The 23,099-nt window shown below is 35.5% G+C and overlaps 1 protein-coding gene across 6 annotated transcripts in view; it reads left to right on the plus strand.

Moving 5' to 3' along the window:
* Positions 1-23,099, plus strand: part of RELCH (RAB11 binding and LisH domain, coiled-coil and HEAT repeat containing) — a 145,177-nt gene that overhangs the window by 23,179 nt on the left and 98,899 nt on the right. For all 6 annotated transcript variants that reach the window (XM_044665692.1, XM_044665701.1, XM_044665710.1 and 3 more), the window contains exon 2: positions 20,762-20,851. In XM_044665692.1, coding sequence (XP_044521627.1) covers positions 20,762-20,851 — 90 coding nt within the window. The remainder of the gene's footprint in view (positions 1-20,761; positions 20,852-23,099) is intronic.

The raw sequence follows: 23,099 nt of genomic DNA on the forward strand, positions 1-23,099 counted from the left end.
TTAAATTCTTTTTCTCTTTTGTTAAACTTTCCTTGTAAGTTGTTCATTCAAGTGTTTAGAGTGCCTAGCAATACAAGGTAAATAGATTTATGACTAAAAGGGAACTTAGAAATTGTTTTAATGATGAAAGATTAAGTGACTTGTAACAAGGTCATACAGATGATTAGATACACAATAAATATTTTTTGGTTAATTGAAATTTCCATTACCTAGAACTATGGCTATATTAACTTCCCTTAACTTCTTTGTAGCTTTAATTTCCTAACCTATAAAATGAGGAGATATACTATGATTGCACTTCAGACCCCAGATTTTTTTCCATCATGCCACAAAAACATCTTCACCCAGAAGTTTGCTCTTTTCCTAGATTGCTCACATTGGAAGTTCCCTGTATCCCTCAGTCTTCTTTCATTGACTAGTTCCTCTCTGAACTTTCATTTTAAAGAGGATGCCCAGACCAGCCTTGTCTTCTTCATTCTTTTTCTGATTCTCTGGCCTTTAGGTACATACCTTTGCATGGGTATTCCTCCCCCTTAGTTTTCATTTTGTATGTTTTTTTCTCTATTGGAATATAAGCTTCTTGAGAACAAAGACTGTCTTTTCTTTCTACTTGTATTTATATTCCCAGAATTTAGCACAATTCCTGACACCTAGTAAAGTTTAATGAATGTGTGTTTACTTGTTGATTTGATGTGACTGAAGTATTCAGAAAGCTCCTTACTGGCTGGCCAGGAGAAATGCAAGTAAGTCTGTTATGCCAAAATACTCTTGGGAATCTTGGGAACACTTTCTACTACTGAATCCCTAAGGAAGGGAAAGAGAAGTTGATGGAGTTGGTTAGAAGAGCATGAACCACACCTAGATTCAAGAAGCTAAGCAACTCCAAGGCCAAAGTCAATCCTCATAAAAGAGAGGCTTAGCAGGAAGTTGTGAATTAAGTCTGAGAGCACAAAGTACAAAACTGGAGAGAGATTAATAAAAAGCAAGGAAAATACATACTACCTGGCATTAAAAAGTCTAATCTAACCACTAATAGTTTTTTCTTATTCAAGGAATCATCTTTAGACAGCATAATTTTTGGGGTAGTAATATAATAACCATACCTTCATCTTCACTCAGCCTTAGCTATATTGGGTACAAAAGTAGTGCACATTCTACCCATTTACCACCACAACCCCCATTCCTCTTGCCAAGTGTTAATGGCAAGATTTTTTTCCTTCTGATAGCTTTTGTTCTTGCATGAACTTCACTGACCATTCTTTCTCTTTTAAAAAAAGCATTTGTTAAATTAAAATACCAGGCAATTCTCTCCTTTCCTTAGAGAAGGCATCATTTGACAAGAAGACATATGCATGTATAAAACTATATTTTACTTATTTCTATTTATTCATCAGTTTCTTCTCTGAAGGTAGAGATACACATCACTTTTCAAACAATATTTCCATTGCTGTATATAATGTTCTCTTATTTCACTCCTCCTAATTTCATGTAGGTCTTTCCATATTTTTCCAAAATAAACTTATCAAAAATAGTAGTCTTACCACAACTTCAAATAGACCGGAGTTAGAGCCCCTAAGAAGACTCCTTCCTATTCCCGGTCAGGTTGGGCCAAGATGATAAAATTGACAATAATATCTAAATTAATTTACAGATTTAGTGCTATATCAAGTTACCACTACTATATTTTACAAATACCTAAATTAATTTGAAGGAATAAAATGCTCTCGAATTTCAAGTGAAATATGTATACATGTGTTTATTTGGGGGTAAGGGGAAGGAATGAAAGGAAGAAAAGAAATCATACTTCCAGATCTAAAATTATACTATGAAGTTATATGTGTCAACTATTTAGTTGGAGTTAAAAATTAGAAAAACAGAACAGTTAAAAAAATTTGATAAGGAATAGTCAGAAATAATCATAATGCAAAGATCTCAGACTGGATAGGTAGCCTTGTGTAAATGGAATTAAATCTAGCACATTCATAGTCAAAAATCTACCCATCCTAGGCATAGAAATGATGTCACCCTCACCCTCCTTAGTGGGGAGGGGAGACAAGTTGCCCACACGTGACAATAAGTAGCAAATCAAGAACAAGGGACTTGGAGGTGGCCATGTCTTAATATTATTGACGGGATTTTAATAATGATAAAGCTTTCAGTTGCAATTTTTTCAGAGTTCCTTCTGTGTTACTGGTGGTGAGAATGTTAAAGTTACACTGGCAGGAAGTAAGGGAGTTACCTTCTCTAAGCAGGACTCACTTACTCCTCACTTATCAATGCTCTAGGGTAGGTAGGTTAGTTAGTATTATGTCCATTTTTTAGATGAAGAAAATAAGGCTCAGTAATATTAAATATACTTGATAAGTAAGGGAGATTAGATAGGTGCTGATATTAATACTTATGATATTTAATACTGGGAGAATAATATATACGACAACAATATTGTAAAAACAAACAATTATTGTTTGAAACTCTGATCAGCATTTTACAGACAAGAAAACTGTGGCAAACAAAGATTTGCCCTGGGTCACACAACTAGTGTCTAATGTCATATTTGAACTTGGGACTTTTGACACTTGATCCAAGACTTTATCCACCACTATGTCTAGCTAGATTTGACAGCATATTTGGTCAGAATAACCAAATGCTAAGCCAGAAGTACCATTCTGAATCTGTTAAGAGAATATTGAATTCTATATTTTGTTTTGTTGAGTGACTTTTTTTCTTCCATTTTTATTTTTTATGAGGGGGAAAAGGGTTAGCTTTGCTAGACAGATGGGTGAGTGTGATTGTTGGGACATATCTAGAATTTAAGGTAATATAGAGGTCAATAAAAATTTTAAAGAGAGGCTTATGCAATTTCTATTATCTATAAATATGGAGTCCCCTCCTCATGGATCCCAAATAGCAGTTCAGTATCATAGACTGATTCACAGACTATAATAGCTATATCCCTAGTCTTGTATCTGATATTTGGACCTATTGAGCCTTGGGGTAGAAATAGGCCATAGTCACCCATCAAGCCACTGGGCAGAATAACTTGGCACATCAAATGCCAAGCCTCTGCCCCATAGGTGACTTGAGTTTGATGGCATTATTTTACAAGTTTCCAGTCCATTCATGTAACATGACAATTTAAAATAAGACCATAATTTTAACCATGGGTGTATGCTACTTGCAATTCTCCACCCATGAATTTAACAGTGTTTATGGGTGGAGTGGCAGTATGAGCCACAGATGATGCATATTTGCTTTTGAAACAGCCCATTCAAGGATGAAAAAATAATCCATATCCACTCAGTCATCAAATCTTGTCAAGGGCTTTCTTCACATTGTCCCTTGAGTCTGTGTTATGTTTCTTTTAATTTCTGCTACATTGTTCTTTTAAATTATTTTATCTCAAAATAGCAGTTTTTTATATATTCATTCTATCCTCCATATTGCCACCAGATTGTTTTCCAATACCAGATTTATGATTCCATTAGTTTTAGAGAACTCCCTCTACCAGTGCAAATCTTGAGTGGCTTTGCAATTTACAGGCTTAAGAGAGTTGGAAATGAGGGTGTGCTGAGAAATTTGGTGATTTGCTTAGTGTTACATATCTATTGTTCATCCTTTTCTGGAAGAGGACTGATGACATCACAAAGTGATGTTTTGACTTGCATGTAGATTGGATTTAAGTGAGGTAGAGTTGCACAAGCCATAAGCCTCACTCTGTTCCAGAGTCATCCAAATCTAGTGGCAAGACTTCAGTCAATGGTGATATAGTTGCTGCAGGGAAATGATCTTGGTCTCTTTAATATCTAATAAAGCTCTAAGTGCTTCATAGCACCTGCTTCAGCTGCCCTTCTGGCAGTTGGAACACATTGTTCTCATTTGCCCATTCCAACAAGGGAATCCTTCACATACTTGAGGTAGACATTCCCCTAAGTCATGGATGGGTTTGAGGCCTTTCAGTTACCCTCAACCTGATTTAGGCCGTCTGCTGAGATGGTTTTATCAGAGTGTGGCTTCTGTACATGCTATAGATTCTTGGAGCCATAGATGAGAGTTGGGTAACAGGTAGACACCAAAGGTAAATAAGCTGCCATGATAAGGACTTAGCAAGCCCTTACACCACAGGTGCTAGTCTTTCCTGACACCCTCTACACCCCAGCTAGAATGTATCAGGTTTTTTAATTATACAAGTTAAAATACTCCCTGTTAAGAACCTTTTTCTAAGAACAAATCCACAGATATCTTCATTGTTTTATGCCCTTTTAAAAAAATTTTAGCTACCAAAAAACTTCAATTTAATTAAACTAGGTAAACTTGATGTTTACTATCTAGATCTTTGCATATACTGTTTCCTACCCCACCTCCTCCATGTTACCCTTCCCTTCAAAATGTGGCTTCAAAGTTCCCCTGATTAATCAAACCTTATTTTGTTAAGATCCTGATAGCACCATCATATTTTTATATACCTTATGTGTGACTTGTATGTTCTTTGTGTATGACAACCAGTTTGTGAAGATCAGGACTGTGTCTCTTTTTTTTTAATATTGTTCTTTAGTACCCAGGTTAGTAAGTGAGCAATTGTCTACTATTTGAAATATAATGAATGCTAGACACTGTAATTTCCAGGAAGAATTTTGCAATAGATTTCATTCTTTGAAAAAGGGTTCTTAGGATCATAGTCTAGTTATAGAAGGTCCCTCACAGGCCATTTAACCCAAATCTGTTATTTTACAGAGGAGGAAGAAACCTAGGGAGATTAAATGAACTGTCCAGTATCACACTTGTGAAGATTTACAGATGGAATCTGAACCCTTATTCATTAAGCACAGAGCCACTGGGCACTCTTTTTTCTTATAAGGGGAGTAGTCATAACTTGGGGTGTATTGGCAAAGGAGCTTATTTTTTAATCCTAGAAGAAGTCACTAGGATCCACTGAAGCTTCTTGTGCAGGGGAATAATGTAGTGAGATTTTTGCTTTAGGAATGTCATTCTGACAGTTGTGTGGAAAATGGATTGGAGAGGAAAGGGAGAGGCAAGGAGACCAGTTAGTCACTGAATAAGCACTTAGTGTGTATCAGGTAAGGTGCTTAAGTTCTGGGATACAGTAAGCTCACAGATATTGTAGTAGTTCAGGCTAGAGGTGAGGAGGGCTAGAACTAGGATGATGACCTCCTTAGTAGAAAGAGAAGAGGATCATTGGGGAATAGCTAAACAAATTGTGATAGGTGGTTGTAATGAAAGAGTTCTGTACTGTAAGAAATGAGGAACAGATGAATATAGAGAAATCTTGAAAGACTCATATGAACTGATGAAAGTAAGCAAAGCCTGAAAAACAATGTCCTTAACTCCAATAATGTGAATGGAAAGAACCAGCTCACCACAATTGTAACTAAATGTGATGATGTTATAAGGAAAAAAGCCTAGCTCCAAAGAAGTGATATGAGAAGATACTTTCTTCCCCCGTCCCTGTCAAGTCTACTCTTGTGGGAACATCAGCTGACATCAGACTTTTTGGCAAGTTGATTGTTTTTGCCATTCTGTTTTTCTAATCTTTTTTTTTCTTTTTTTATAAGACATATCTATTTGGGAAAGGGGGAAGAGAGAGAAATAAATATAAGTAACATTTAAAAGGTATCAATAAAAATCTGTTTTAAAAAAAAAGAGAAAAGGTTGGGTTTATGAGATATAGCATCTCATAGGTACTGCACCCAGGACCTGAAATCATTTTCCTGGTACAATTAATTATTAAATCCCTGGCTAGTTACCTGGAGTTTCTAAAAATGACAAATACTTCTAAAATTGTAATAAATATGTAGGAAGGATTTGTTAGCAGGGAAATATGAGAAGTAATTCTAAAGTAATGAAATTAATTTTTTGTGTATGGCTTGGGCAATCAGCTGTGATACTTTATAGTCACAATATGTATCATAGTTATTTTACTTGATAACTTTCTAACTGGTTTTACTAGTTTGGCCTCTGTGATGCAACTCTCTGAGTTTCTAAGCTATAAAATAAATTATCATAAAGTTACATGATAAACTTTGAGGTTTAAATGATTTTTCTGATTTGAGTAAGATTGCCGAAATTTTTTTCATTCACTTACTACCTGTGTGACCTTGTGCTTGTTTCTTAACTTCCTTGAGCCACAGTTTCCTCATCTGTAAAACGAGGAGGCTTGTACTAGATGGCCTTTGAGATCCCACCCAGTTCTAAACCATTTTTCGGGTCAGATTTGAAAAGTAACATTTGAGGTCATATTACCTAGAAAAGCATGGAGCATATTTTTGTATAGTATTTGACAGAGGATGATTATTTACTATCAAATTTGAGCCTAAAAGCCAATAGTCTATTAATTCTGTGACACAAGGAAATTATTTAGGTAACTTACTCATTGTCACACAAATAGTAAGTGACATAGCCGAGAGGATGTTGCTCCATATGCTGCAAATCCAGTGGTCCTTCTGTTACATAATGCTACTCTTCTGATATCCCTAGGAGCTTTAATAGCTTATAACAGTACCAAGTTTGGAAAATCCTACATATAACACCCCGTGTGCTCAGACTAGCCACCTCTCTGGTAAGGCAAGGATTCTCAACTTTTAGTGAGAATTGTAGTTTTCAAAGCCCTGGAAAATATTAGAGCTATATCAAGGTCTTTAAAAATGGGAGGGAGGAATATGGATCAGCAGGAGCTTTTGAATGACTGATGTGGAGCAGAGTCAGGAATATTGGGGGGAAACTGGAGAAACCCAGAGAGTGGCAGCTTCATGATGGTAGACATTTGGTCTGGGCACTGACAGTGGTAGACATTTGGACTGAGTACTGACAGTGGGCAATGATGCAGCCAGAGCTTCCCTAGTTCACCATTCTGCCTATTGAAGTCAACATTTTGGGGAAGAGTGGCAAAACTATTTTACAGAATGGCAAAATGTGAAGGTTGTAAAGGACCTCAGCAGGGAATTAGCCCAGCCTTTATACAAAAGGAATCTCCACTGTAACATACCCATAATATGGTCATCCAACCTTGTGCTTGAAAATCTATCACTGCTCAAGTCAGATCATGCCTCTTTTGGACAGCTCTAATTCTTAGGTGTTTTTTTCCTAACATCAAGCCTATATTTTTGCCTCTTTTCAACAGCCTTCTATCACTCCTGGCTTAGCTAGCCCACCGGGGTCAAAAGAACAAACTTCTTCCATGTATTAGTTCTTTAACTACTTGAAGATAACCATTTTCCTGTGTCTTTTCTCCAGGCTAAATATGCCCATGTCCTTCCAACTGATTTTCATCTGTTATTGACTAATTTTCTCCCCAAAAAGGTATTGGAACTGATGCTTCAAATTTCCACTGTATCCTTGTTTTATTTTATAAGCAGATCACAGAAATCTAATGCCAAAGTCTCTATATTAGATATTTGTTGTAACTTTTTTGTTTTATTTATCTTTAAAAACATTCTCCTCTTAGAATTCATGATTGATCATGATTAAGTTCTGTCCTTCACAACATATCATCTGACATTGCTGGTACCACCGTTTATTACTTTAAGCTATTACAATAGCCTTCTGATTAGTCTCCTTGCTTCCCACTGCAGTCTATCCTCCACTCATCTACCAGCAATCTCCCTAAAGTGCATTTCTGATTATGTCACCCTCCTCCCCCACTCAGTAAACCAATAGCCTTTTATTACCTCTGGAATGAAATATAAAAATCTTTTTTTTTTTACTGTATATGTCTTATTTTATTATTGATTTGCTTGATGTCTCATCCACAAGAATGAGCTGCTTGAGGATAAGGGACCCTTTTTTTACTCTCTTTGTATCCCCCATACTTTGCCCAGTTGCTGGTACACATTAGGTACTTAATAAATTCTTGTTGTTGACCAAGGTATATAGCATGCACGTGAGCGTGCGCGCGCGCGCGTGTGTGTGTGTGTGTGTGTGTGTGTGTGTTTATTTCATGATGGGAAAGGGGAAATGGTAAAAGCCGAGTTGCTATCCAAGGAACAGTATTTTTTTTTAATTTGTATTTAGAATATTTTCCCATGGTTACATGATTCATGTTCTTTACCTCTCCCTCAGACCGCACCCTCACCCCACCACCCCCAGTAACTGACACACAGTTCTACTGGGTTTTACCATTGATCAAGACCTATTTCCATATTATTGATAGTTGCACTAAGGTGATTGTTTAGCGTCTACATCCCCAATAGTATTCCCATCAACCCATGTGTTCAAGCAGTTGTTTTTCTTCTGTGTTTCTACTCCTGTAGTTCTTCCTCTGAATGTGGTTAGCATTCTTTCTCATAAGTCCCTCATAGTTGTCCTGGATCATTGCATTGCTGCTAGTAGAGACAATTATGTTTGATTGTACCACAGTGTATTCATCTGTTCTCCTGGTTCTATTCCTTTCACTCTGCATCAGTTCCTGGAGGTCAAGGAACAGTATTTTTTAAAAGAAATCAAAAGATCTAAACCTCTGCCCTGGCACTGGAAATTTTTCTGAGGGGAGGTTCTGAGCTATTACAATTTTTATTAGTAATTTGTTGTCTCACATAAATTCTATAACCTATAATAAAATATTATCAACATGGACCAAGGTGTCATTTTACCCCTAACCTAAAATGACTGTAATTGTTATAGTCCTCAAACTACAACCTCTAAGGAGAAGGTCATAAATTAGGGGTGATGAACAACAGGAAGATTACTCACCACCTTTCTCACTTGGCCAACCAAGTAGGAGAAGAGTATTTTGGGGTATTCAGCTCTTTCCCCTATTCTTATCATGAAGATAAGCAAAAGAGCCTTCAGCCAGCTTTCTACACAATGATACCTGCTGGATCACACATAGAATCATTGTTTTTCTAAACAGTATTTCAGTGGCAGCTATGTTCTCCTTCCTGGGAACTGTTATTATTAAAAATGATGAAGGCCGAGATCAAAAGGAAGAATAGTATTTTAATAAAAGCCATGCTGATAGAGATAAACTGACCACACGCCTGTAAGAAAACCCTATTCCAACCTCACCTCAGCCATTTACCTTCCTCTCTCCTCGAACTCCGTTAACTAAAGAGGAAGTTCCAAGTCACTTCCCCCTAATTTCAAACAGTCCCTCACCTTGAATACGTCATCCAAAACAGGAAACCCATGAAACCCATTGGACCACGGGAAATGTAGTTTTAAGGACCCCCACAGGTCCACAGAAGTTTGTCAAACACTATATTGAGGTTCAATCCTTCCAAATAGAACCCCAGGTGATTTTTAACTAACACAGATCATAGATTAAGAGTTAGAAGAAGGAGGGTGCAACCTTAGACCTCCAAATAGATTTGCACATGCTGACACCAGCATGTGTATTAGTATTGCTGGCGGTGGTTAGGTGAGAATAATGTGATATACATTTCATGTGTTAACATAAAATTCATCCTGTAAGTGTTACAGTCAAATTCCATCTTTTTAGTAATATAAAAAGGGGATAACAATTTATTTTCAGAGTCTTTGTATTTATAATACATCATTTTGATATAAAAGTCAACAGCTAAGAAAGAAACCAAAAGGGGACATTAGCATATTAAAACTTTTTTTTTTCCTTTCTCAAAATAAAAATAAGCTCTAAGAATCCAGGTAGGTATTAAAAGAAGGAGGAGTATTATACTTTTATTTTTCTTAATATTTGGTGGTGATTATTAATGTATATTTTTTCTAGTTAAAATAAATTTTAGAGTATGGATACCAAGCTATTTATGTTAGGTCATCCCAGTATGTTTCTCAAGGATTGAATTTCTTTAGGGAGGCATTTCATCTGTGGGTCCCCCCTCTATGAATACAGATTACAAACTTATAGTGCCTTAATACATATTTTATGAGTTTCTGTGGCCCTCAAAATTTTGATGTTAAGCCTTTTTTTATATTCTAGCTATGTTAGTTCTTTAGTAAGAGTGAGGAAGTCATCATCCCATCCTTTTGAAAGCCTTTCCCAATATAAAGCTTTTATGGGACTTGTTTTGTAGTTAACCTCCAGGAATTTAGGGTCATTTTCATGTTTTATTTCTTATCAAGTTTGAAAAGCAGCAGTTTTTATTTTCAGGTACTAGGTTATAAAAATATCTAGCAGGAATAGAAATATCCTATCACTAGAATCTTCCCCCCACCTCCTCCAAGTATGAGAGATGTGATTTTTCCCTAAACCTTTTTTGATCATTAAACCCATTATACCTTAAGTGGTTTGAACTGGTATTAATACTTATTTGAATAGGGTATAAATGAGTGCTATAAACTTTTCATTGAAAATGTTGGTATTTTATATAATTCTTTTAGTTTCTGTTGTAGTTGGAGGAGGGGGTGTGTGTGTGTACTATTATTAAAAGATGGTGGATATTTAAAACTGTTACCAAAGCTCTTAATACAGTTTGATAATTATTATTAATACTTTAATACATTGTTTCTAAACTTTAGTAATTGTGGTATTCTATGCAGCCATGCTCAAAGTGTGTTTGTTTTCTAAAGAGTATTGTTTCATTTGTAGAAATTGTGACATAGCAAAAAGAGCCGTACATTTGGATTCAGAAGAATGGGCACTATATTCACCTCTGTCACCTGCTGGGTCTGGGTTTGAGTAGTTGGGGTGATGGTGGGTTTTTTGGAGGGAAGGGCTTTTTTTTTCTTCTGAGCAACTTTTGGATTGGATTTTATTTATTGAGCAACTCTCCCAAAGTTTCTTAATCTGTAAAGAGGGGAAAATACTTGTACTATTTACCATACAGATATCTTATGACAAATGAGATAGTGCATGCAAAGTGCTTTCTAAATTGCAAAGCATTATATAAACAGACAATTATGATTAATATGTGATTTATTAGAGAGAAATATTTATAATTTCATAGTTATTGGTTAAATGTGGGCTGTATGAAATTCTGCCATGATATAGTATAACATATTGGCTGTTACTAAAGAATATTCACTGTTATACAAGGCTAATATTTTCATGAATCTTTTTGTAATGTAGCTTATTCCCATTCTTTTTTTTTAACCCTTACCTTCTGTCTGAGAATCTATCCTGTGTATTGGTTCTAAGGTAGAAGAGTGGTAAGTAAGTGCTAAACAATGGGGGTTAAATGACTTGCCCAGGGTCACATAGCTGGGAAGTGTCTGAGGCCATATTTGAACCTAGAACCTCCTATCTCTGGGCCTGGCTCTCAATCCACTGAACCACCTAGCTGCCACCTATCCCCATTCTTAATATCTTTTTTTTTTTTTTTGACTGGGAAGGAGGAGTATACACATAATTACCATAATATTAAAGGTGGCATCTTTTAGTGTAAAGATAAGAAGAAAGAAGAGGTATTTCCTAGAATTGTCTCTTGCAATAAATAAATGTAAATTCTAGGCTTATTTAACAAAGCAAAAGTATGCTTTAGTTGCTAGAATACTACATCTAAAAATGAGCACATATTCATTATAAAGTGCTGGAAATTATTCTGTATGCTTCTCCTTATTTTTTCATGTTACTATTTACATAGGCTAAAGGACATTGTAGAATGTAGTTTACAAAAATTTGATACTTGTAAGTAATCATTATTTTCTTAGGACCTATTATTAGTCTCTAATAAATATGCTATCAGTAATGCCAGTATTCTCTTCAGTGATGCATATCACATTCTGTGTGTATATATACACTCCCTTAAGTTCATCACCTGTGTGTCTAACCAGTGTGTTGGCAGCTTTGATCTTCCTTCATTTCTCCAGAAGTCATAAGGATACCATTGGAACACCTGAGCTGCCCATCTGTTATCCATTTTTCTTGCTTTGTGATCAGCCTAATGCTGTCAGTTCAACAAGCATGGACTATTTGAAAGATGTTGGGGATACAAAGATAAACCCAAAAAACTCCTGCCCTCAAGAAACTTCACATCTCTAGCTTTAGCAATTCATTCTGTAGTTGTAAATTGAGATGGTAACTCTTTGTAGGATTCTTTAAGTAGTACCCTGAAAACTACATTTCATATTAATTTATGCCTTTATCTAATCTGATACAATAATAAAAAAAAATATATTTTGCTAATGAAAGATAGCAGATCAAATTCCAAAGATTTGGAATCATAATCTTACAATTCCATTTTTAAAATATTTCTATATGAAATAAAAAATAATTTTGTTTAAATTGGATAAACAGACTCAAAATAAAAAATTGTTGATGGTATCTTAATATCTTAACCTTTAAAGAAATTCCAAAAGTAGCTTTCTTTTTGAAAGGTGATTATTTAAAGCAGAGATAGAGGGTCTTCATCTGGGTTCAGGAATGCAAGCAGGCTTTATTCTTACTGAATCTTTTCATCTGTTGGAATCATGGAATTTCAGTTAAATGAGAACTTAGAAGTTATCTAATTCAGGGCTGTCTCTTTACATATTAAACAGAAGCTGAAATACTCACCTGCCAAAGAATATACAGCATCTAGATGCAGTCAGAACTATATCTCCTGGCTCTCAATACAATGTTAATTCTGCTATATCACACTAACATAATTTTCCATTTATCACAACTTGCCTTCCAAGGAGTAAGCAAAACTCTTAGTAAACCTAAGATCTCCTTAGATCTAAATTCTTTCAGTCAACAAGTATTTGAGTGCTTTTTATGTGAACTACACAGTCCTGTTTTTATTTATGTGCATATTCAAAATACAAATGGAAAGATAATGTAATAAAGCATGATTTTTTTCCTCAGTCCTAGAGAGATATATAAACAAACACAAGTATAAAATTTTAAAGTTGGAATGAAGTTTAGAGCTCATAAATTTAATATGTGATAAGGACAAAGATATGTTCAGCTAGAATAGACAAGGAGTGTGGTTAGGGGTGGTAATAGAAGGAGAAATGGGGGTATCCATAGACCAAGAAGTCTGTATGATACATAGAACTTTCCAGTTTTCCTTCTGATTATCCATGAGCTTTGACTGCATTAGTCTTTTGCTATGCTTAGTCAAGAGCAGACTGAATACCAAGCTTACTGGTGAAGTCAAAGTCTAACATTTATTTAATGGTATATGTATATATGGAGACATTGTTTTACAAATATACACACATGCACATGCGCACACATATGTGGTGCAGTGGAGAGTGCTGGGCCTGTAATCTAGAAAACTTGAGTTCAAATCTAGCTGCAGTCACTTACTAGCTGTTGTGCCCAAGGCAAGTCAGTTACTTAACTGTGTTTGCTTCAGTTTCCTCATCTGTAAAATGAGTTGGAGAAGGAAATGGCAAATCACTCCAGTATCTTGGCCAGGAAAATCCCAAATGGAGTCACAATTGTACATGAATAAAAATGACTAAAGCACAACCACAAATATTATTTTTACAGAATCCACCAATTTACCTAACTGGCTGTTCTGTTTATAATTTATTCCCCTTCCAAACCCTTTCTGACAAGGTTCGAAACCTTGTCACTGAAACTTTTTTCTTCTTAGGAAACCTACCACATCAAACAACTATTGTAGGTTTGCCTCAGAATGGAGATCCTTAATGGCCATAGTGGGGTTTTTTTTGTTGTTTGTTTTTTGCTTTCCCAACACCTAGAACAGTGCCCAGCACACCTGTTTGCATTCACCTGTCTTCCCAACTTCCTTTCTTTTTAGATCTTTTTGCTTGTCTTTTCACCACTGGTTGAGCTTTCTTTGTGCAGTTTCTAGGTTGCTGTTCCATTTCTCTTTGAATAGGAACAAAGCCATTTTTCCCCAATGGACATAATATGCTAAAAATGCAAAGGAAATGTATATGCTAATGAAATTTCATTTGCATATGATTATCTTTAGTTTCATCTTTTATGTGGGTGGAATTAGAACCTTTCCTGTTTTTATTGCACTAGTGGGTTAAAAAGCTGGTTTTGCATTGCTCTAAGGGAACCTGAGGAGGATGGTGCTAATCAAAAAAGGAAGGCTAAAGATAAGCTTCACTGACTTAACAAATTTCCTATGGCACTTGGGCTATATTTAACTTTATCTGTTCCAGTACATATATAAATTAAATAAAGATGCATTTCTTGTCTTTGCCTTCTATTATAATTAGTATTTACTCTTCCTTCAAGGAACTTACTGTATAAATGGGGAAATTCAAAATAATACCATAATATTTATATCAACTTGGTCAAGTTACTTAACTTTTCCAGACCTTCATTTCCTCTTCTACAAAATGAGGGAGCTTGGGGGGGGCTTGGGGGGGGGGGGAGGAAGCATCTCTGAGAGCCTTTCCACCTCTAAGTGTAGGGTCCTTTGGGCATGTAAAATCCTAAAGAATATTAGAATAAATCAGTGTTAGGGTAATTCAGAGAAAAAAAAGAGGTAAGTTGTTGGGAAGGCTTCTTGAGATGCCTTTTGAATGGTGGATAAGATTTAATTTTAAGTAGGTATGAGTGGGAAAAACCTTATAGACACAGAGACTATCATAAGGTGAGGCATAGAACCTAAATGCCCTATTTGTTGGGATGTATGTGCAAGCCTGATTTGAGGGTTCGTGATGGGGCATAAAAGTTGGAAAAAAAGCTTTGTATGTCAGATCCAAGGGATTTTGTACTGTACCTTTTAGGCTGCCAGGAACTATTGAATGTTTTAGGGGGGAAATGATAACACTTTTATACTTAGAGTCATATTAATCTGGAAGTGGTCTAGAATAGTTTAGAAATAGATCAAGTAGAGATTGGCCAGTTGGGAGGCTTTTACAGCAATCCTAGCCAAAGATGGTAAGGGCTAAGAGGACAATGACTACAGAAATGGGAAGGAAAGGATTCATCCAAGAAAAAATAAAGGGAGAATCTTGAGAATTTGGTCATTGGTTTGGTATAGGGTTCAAGGAAGAGATAAGAGTCAGAGGAACCAAGGTTTCTGTGCCAAAAAAATTCATACTATTAAATAAAGAAATCAGGAATGAATGCTGGGTTAGTGCCACAGTCCCCGATGGCTTGATATTTTTAGGAATTTACCTCTCCCACCAAGGATCTTACTGTCTTAAACCATGTATACGAGTAAATATAATACCAATTTTGTGAAAGCATTTGAGAGATTCAGAGAAATTGATAGAGAAAAAAAGAGATGACTGGGGCTATGATGTTTATTTACCCGGACTTCAGGGAATAGGTGGCATTTTTTAACTGACTTTTGAAGAATGGATAGAATTTTACACAGCAACAATTGTGGAAGGAGGGTTTCTAGGCATAAAGTATCTTGTAAACAAAGAAAAGAAAGAGGCTTGCACAGGAAAGAATAATTAGGTGAAGCTGGTTCAGTTGGAGCTCAGGGAATGCAGTAAAGAAAACCTTATGAGGTTATACTGAAATGGTAAGTTTTAACAAATTTGTGTAAGACTCTGAATGCCAAGCTAAAGAGTTGAGACTTATTTGGTAAGCAGTTGGGAGTCATTGAAGATTTTTGAGCAGAAGAGCAATACAATTATACTGAAGCATAGGGAAGTTAATATGGCAGCATGTTTAAGATTACAGTTGAAGAGAACTCTTAAAGAGTTTTGCATTTTTTCAGGAGGGAGGTTTTGAAGGTTTGAAGTTCAAGTAAGGTTGTTATTTGCAGAAATAGAGAGGAGGAAAAAGATGTGAAAATGTTGTGGAGACAAAATTGACTGGAGTTGGTGATTTAACATGGAAGGGTTGAGGGAAAGAAAATAATCAACTGGAATTTCAAGTATGGTAGATTAGGAGGGTGGTACTACTATGATCAGAGATAGGGAAGGTAAGAGGTAAAACAGGTTTGGAGGGGGTGGGTGAGTAAAATAATTTCATTTTGAACATGTTGTGAAATACTGATAGGCACTTTACAATCTAATCCGTACTTTGTGCAAGATGTCAGAAATGGAAGTACAAATTTGAGGGTTCTCTATCAGTAGAGTCAAATTGCAATTAGAAATGGGGACCACTAAACTGTACTTGTATCATTGAAGCTGTATATTGGCTTAGAAAACCATAAATTAACATTATGTTATATTGCTTACGTTGTTAAATATTTTGCCATTACATTTTAATGTGGAACATGTTGCTGGAACATGATGGACCAGTCCTGTAGATGCCTCCAGTCTATATAAAGGTAGTTATTGAAGTCATAACATTGAATGGAATTGTCATGGGAGAGTATATAGAGAAGAGAAAATGTCCAAAAGCAGACTCTTAGAAAACACCTGCCTGAAGGACTCAACTAAGAAAATGAGCCAGTGAAGATTATAAAGAAAAAGCAAATAGGGAAACAAGGAAAAAATAGGGTAGAAGTACTATCTCTGAAGATTAAGAAAAAGAATATCCAGGAGGAGGAATTCTGGTGTCAGAAAACCCCAAAAAGGACAAGGCTGTTGAATTTAGCTATTGGGAGGGATTTGATATGCAAAAAACTGGGCCATGAAGTAAAGGAATCTATATAAACAACTTTTTCAGACAGGTTAGCAAATGGAGTAAGGAGAAGATGAGACAACAGCTGGAAGGACTAGAAATTTTATGCTGGGAATAGGAAGATTGTAGAATAGCAGAGAAGACCTAGCCAGATTTAAGAGAAAGACTTACATTTACTGACAAATGGTAAAATGTTTGTGTTTTAATGAAATTTCAGATCCAGAAAAAATTGAGAGGCCCTGTGGAGGTCTGAGATGAATAGTAGGCCTGAGAATGTCACTTGTCTAAAAACCTCTCTAAGATTCTTAAGTTGCAATGGTGCTAACTTGCACTGATAGAAGTTTGTTCATCTGGGAGCTTGTTACATCAGTGAAATTATAGTCTGGTCCATTTACCTATTTTATATTCATATATACATACATAAGTGAGTGTATGGGTGTATGTATATATGTGTGTATAGATAGATAGATAGATAGATAGATAGATAGATAGATAGATAGATAGATAGATAGATAGATAGATAGAGACACATGCCTATACATTTGTAAATACATGTATATACATATATATAAACATACTTTTATTCATGATAGAAACTTCCATTGAGGAAGTTCCACCTACTTATGCAGATGGGCAGCTTGTATAGTTTTAGAGAATTGCCTGAGACATAGTGTTTAAGTGACTTGCCCAAGGTCATGTTTCAGGTTCTGGACTTAAAACCAGCACTTCATGATTAAGACAGGCTAGTCACTATTTCAAGCTGCCTCTTCATATGTAAAATATCAGATAAATTGAGAAGAGTAAGAACATTAACAGCTGGGCAAATTAGGAAAGGCTTAGTTAAGGAAGTGTGATGTCTTCCATCTTAGAAGAAAAAAAATTCTGAGAGATAGACACAGAGAAGTTTCTTCCTGGTAAGAAAGGGTTAAGATTTAAAGACTAGTTTACATCCCAATTTGACTAGAACATTCAACAGAAGTACAAGTATACCATTCACATTGTGACTTTGCTCATTACAGTTTCAATATATCATGGATCAACATAAGAAATTAAATGAATTTCAGGGAAAATTTGAAGAAGCCTCAAACAACACAGAAAACATTTAGAAACTCAGAAATGCAAAAATACATGTATAGTATTGTATAATATCAGCATATTTCATCTTTTAATACCATAGACACAACTCCTTTTTTTAAAAATCAAAATAAGTAAAAAGTGAAAATTTGCAAAAAGAAAGCAAAAACCAGCAAAAAGACACACAAAGTCTAGAAATATTAACATTAACCTATATATACATAATATTTATATAGACATTTATATTTATATGGACATAATATTTAACTGAAAATTTACAAAGCTATTATGAATACCCAGGAAAGAAAAAATTTAGACTTCTTCTCTGGTACAAAGAGAGAGACAAAAAAAATGTATACAAATTTTCCAGATCATAGGGGTGCCCTGTGATGTGCAAGGGAGTACTTGTAGTGTGAAATATAGATAGAGAGGTAGGTAGAAGAGGTATTATCAAGGACTTGAAGTGCTAGATTGAGGATTTTGCATTTTATTATGGGAGCTCCTTAAGATTTTTGCATAGAGGAATGGTGTGATCGACCTTTGCCTTTAAGAGACTTGGCAGATTTGTGGAAGGGAGAGAGAGGAAAGACTGGAAGTGAGAATAATTAACATGATATTGAAAGAGTTCAGTCAAGAGATGATGATGATCTGATGAACAATAATATAGAGTTGACTGAACGAGTTACAGTATATGAATGTGATGGAATACTATTGTGGTCTAAGACATGATGATGGGGATGGTTTCAAAAGTTTCCAAAGATCTTATATGAATTCATGCAAAGTGAAATGAGCAAAATCAGGAGAGCACTCTGTGCAATAACAGCATAGTGTAAAGATAATCTACTCTGAAAGACTCAGTAAATATGATTGATATTGTGATCCACCACATTTCTAGAGACCAATGCCTAAAAATACTATCCACCTCTAGGTAGAGGACTGATGAATTTAGAAGGTAGGTTGAAGGATATTTTTTTCTTTCTTTTTCTTTTTGTATGTCATTTGCTTAATTATTGGGAATATAGTTAATGCAAAAATGTTTTTTGCATAGCCATTTTTATGATGAGTATTATATTTCTGCCTTCTCAATGAGTGGGGGAGAGGATGGAGGGAGAATTTGGAACTGAAAATAAAATAAAAAACAGTAGACTAGAAGAAAGCCTATATCTGACAGTTCAAAAAGAAGAAGAAAAAGAAGAATTTAGAATGGAGAAAAGGGGTGGATGTGAAAAGATGTAGAGGTAAAATTAGACTTTTCAACTAACTAATTGGATATGGGTGGTAAGGAATACTCCAGAATCCTGACTCTAAGGTTTGTAACTATGTTGAAGGTTAGTTTCCACTATACTGTACCAAATACTGCTAGCTGGGATAATTTAGGATTGGAACAGTTTTATACACTTGAAGTGTCTCTTGAGGATATCACTGAACATTTCTAAACTGCCTACTAGAAAATCGCAGCAGCGGTAAGAGAGCTAACTAAAACTTTATGGACTTTAGCCCCTATAGGCATAGTTGTAACAGGTTCAAAATGATGACTCCATCATCCAGAAAACACTGGAGACAAAGCATGTGGTTTTGAACTAGAAATTAAAAATGCTAAGTCCTAATCTCAAATCTTCTAGTATCTCAGTGTAATTTTGAGCAAGTATTTTATCTTACTTGGCTTCAGTTTTCCAATTTATGATGTATAAATATTGGTATTTTTTTAAGATCAGTTAGTATTTAAATAGAATTTGGGTGATTTTTAATAAATATAAGGCATTTTTAAAATTACTTCATTTTAAAAAGAGCAGTAGTGTATTTTTTTTGAGAGTTTTTTTTAACCCTTGTACTTCGGTGTATTGTCTCATAGGTGGAAGATTGGTAAGGGTGGGCAATGGGGGTCAAATGACTTGCCCAGGGTCACACAGCTGGGAAGTGGCTGAGGCCGGGTTTGAACCTAGGACCTCCTGTCTCTAGGCCTGACTCTCACTCCACTGAGCTACCCAGCTGCCCCAGTAGTGTATTTTTAATGGCACCTAACATCATACCTTGCATATAGGAGATGCTCTAAATGTTTGTTAAATTGATTTTCTGCTATTTAAAAAAAAATCTTAAGAATAAGTTTAAAAACCTGCGAAGAGCCTGCTCTTCACTTGATTGGGTCTCTGGAGGTGGGATGGCGTGGCGAAGAATGGAGTGAAAATGAGCCAGAGTGCAAGTCAAATTGCAGAGGCTATTCCTTCTAGTGCCATCTGCTGATTTTCATTTTTATACCCTTTTTTCTTTATGATCTCATACAGGTTTTGATTTTCCCATACATTCAAAATCATATTAACTTTTGAACCATCACAAGATTGGCATTTACTAATTATCTTACTGTGATTAAACAAAGAAGCAAGCTTGTCAAGAATTATTCATTATGGCCTGGCTTAGTCGGAATTTATTCTTTTCAGCCATCTGTAAGGTACTAGAATATCAGTTCCTAGCTAAGCATAATAGTTAATTATATTTTAACTAATTATATCATGTATAGTATAGTTAGGTTATACTATTCATTCCCATCATGAATCAAAGAGATAGTTATGGTAGTTGATTACATCTAATAAGATACAATAATATCAGTCTGATCCAAATTTTGTTCCCATGCTGTTCTTTCTGCTATAGGGTTAATAAGAATGCAGTTCTGGTAGGGTGATTCTGTGCTAATTTGTCATTCCCTTATTTTCCTTGTGTTTTACTGTTTCTTTGGTCTGTAGGAGTTTGGGAACAAACTCAGGCCAGGTATTTTCTTGCTGGGAACTTTAGAAAATTGCAATAACTCACTAACTGCTGGTTTTTTGCTGGGCTGATTCTAGGGGAAATGCCTATACTCCAGGGGGTCGTACAGGGGTTTATTTTGGGATAGATTAGTCTGTGACTGTGATAGTTCTTGCCATGAACCTGTATTGTTTTTCTGTGTCTCCTTGAAGCCGAATAAGGATATTAATTGTAATAATTTCAATGCAAGTGAATGTCACTGTAAAAAGAATCACATAGGGTAAACTTGAGTGTGGAATTTCCATCCTCCTGACAACCTGCTGTGCTGGATTGTCAGAGCTTGTGAGTAGCCTTGCTAAACATCACAGCCTCAATGGCTTCTGGCAAAAACCCATTTCTGAGAATTTAGGTTATTTTATCAATCTGCAAGAACACTTCTTTATTTCATTATAATAATCTAATACTATTCAAAGATCTTAGGATTTTAGACTTGGATTGAATCTTGGCAAAGTCTTAAACTTATCTTTACAGATAAGATGAAAACAACCTATTTTAAATCAAATTATTTTTTCTCTTTCATAGATCGAGCTGGGAGCATCAGTACCCTTGATTCTTTGGACTTTGCAAGATATTCTGATGATGGAAACAGGGAGACAGATGAGAGAGTAGCAGGTGAGCAAGGTTATAGCAAATGAAATTGAGCTGAAATTTTGGCACACTAGAAACTATCATATGACTTTAGGAGTTTTGTCCTCAGAAGGTTGTATGAGATTCTTAGCATCTTCTGGCTTCTTTTTCATCATTCCACCACCATCACTGATATAAAACAGGCCTGAATATTATTATGTATTTTTTAATCTTTTACATTTCTTTAATTAAAAAAATCCATTACCTAATGGCTAGCCTCCAGGTAATAGGCATCTCCAGAGTTAGGTTGGCTGATCTTCAGATAGCAGGCATTATATGTGTGTTTTATGTAGTATACTTCTTGTACAAAAGTGATGCTAATGACACGAGACTTTGCATTTCCAGAAATGGTAATAGATTTACATTGATAGATATTTTAACTAGCGGATAGTGCTAATAAGAGACACTTTGGTATGGTAGTTAGAGGGCCAGCATCAGGAAAACCAGAATTCAATACATGCCTAGCATTATGATCATAGACAAGTCACTTAATTTCTCAATACTCCAATCAACTCTCTATTAAGTTACAGAAGAGTTACTCATATCCATCTGTGGGAAGTTTCCACATCAACAGTTTCCCATGTAGAAAAAGCCCTTACCCAAAAAAAAAAGTCATATTCACTAAATCTGCTTGAAATGAGCAGCATAAATTTGTGAAATACAAGGGTAATAGTATAGAATGGCCAAGGAATGAGCAAAGTTGATTGGTTCATGAGGATTGAATGAGTGACCATATGAGACCCATTAGCACGATACACTAATTCAAATATTCTAGCACTTAAATGCTATTTTTCATGATAGGCACATTTTGTATATATTCAAGTTTTTATTTTGGAAGACCCAAGTTGATCTGTATTCTTATTATTTATTTAGGGTAATTTTAGTGCTCCTGTTAAAATGGCATGTGACTGAGGAGGAAAAGCAGTTAAACACTAAACTAGATAATTCCTGTTAATGGAGGTGGGATGATACCAAAGTACACATGTCTGACTCAGTTTTCCAGATGAGTCATGAACTCCTAAATTTTTTCCTAGAACCCCTCAAACCCATTGACAAATATGTATATTCCCTTTTATCACTTCTAATGAATAGTGAATTATTTTATTTTTATAGTCAATGAGATGACTTAGTTAGATGAAACAAGAATAACAGAAGGCCTACATGACTCCCATATTTTGATAATTAAGAATTAAATGTTGGGGGGGCAGCTGGGTAGCTCAGTGGATTGAGAGCCAGGCTTAGAGATGGAAGGTCCGAGGTTCAAGTCTGGCCTCAGACACTTCCCAGCTGTGTGACCCTGGGAAAGTCATTTAATCCCCATTGCCTTGCCCTTACCACTTTTCTGCCTTGGAACCAATTCACAGTATTGATTCTAAGACAGAATGAAAGGGTTTAAAAAAAAAAAAAAAGAATTAAATGTTGGGCAGCTAGGTGGCTCAGTGGATTGAGAACCAGATCTAAAGACAGGAGATCCTCAGTTCAAATCTGACCTCAGACATAACTTCCTAGCTGTATGACCCTGGGCAAGTCACTTAACCCCCATTGCCTATCCCTTACCACACTTCTGCCTTGAAACCAATTCACGGTATTGATTCTAAGACAGAAGGAAAGGGTTTTTTAATAAAGAATTTAATGTATTACAAGTTTTAAAAGTAATTTAGTTCTTATTTTTATACTCTACAAAATGTAGCTTCTGATTTTGCACTTGAAGTTTCTTGGATTATAAATCCTAATCAGAAAGTACAGTTCTCTATGCAATAAGAAATTCTTCAACTTAAAAGAAAAAACTATGTGGAAAATAAAATTGCACTGGAATAGCTTTTTACTATTTATAAAAATCTAACTCTTAAGCAAATGAATGAAATATGCTGTTGAGAAGACTTTTATTCAGACAGCTTCACTTAAGCATGATAACCAGTTTTAATAGATTTTTACCAGTCTGCTACCTAATTTAGCTAATGCTTTAAAACTTCATCAAAAGAACTTATGTTGCATAAAATATAATTTGTCCTATTATCTGCCATTGGACCACACACAAACCCCTTTAAGTCAGAAGAGACACCTAAGAGATCACAAAATCTTTTTGACTTTTCCTGAATAAGTCTTGGGCAGAAGAGGTCATGGATAATACAGGTATGTCTCCAGTTGCCCTATCAGGTAAGTGTAGGCAATTCTCCAAACCTGTTGTTGTCAACAGTCATTGGCCATGTTCTTCAGACAGATATTGGTAGTC

The sequence above is a fragment of the Gracilinanus agilis genome, chromosome 1 (assembly GCF_016433145.1).
Source record: "Gracilinanus agilis isolate LMUSP501 chromosome 1, AgileGrace, whole genome shotgun sequence".
Lineage (NCBI taxonomy): Eukaryota > Metazoa > Chordata > Mammalia > Didelphimorphia > Didelphidae > Gracilinanus > Gracilinanus agilis.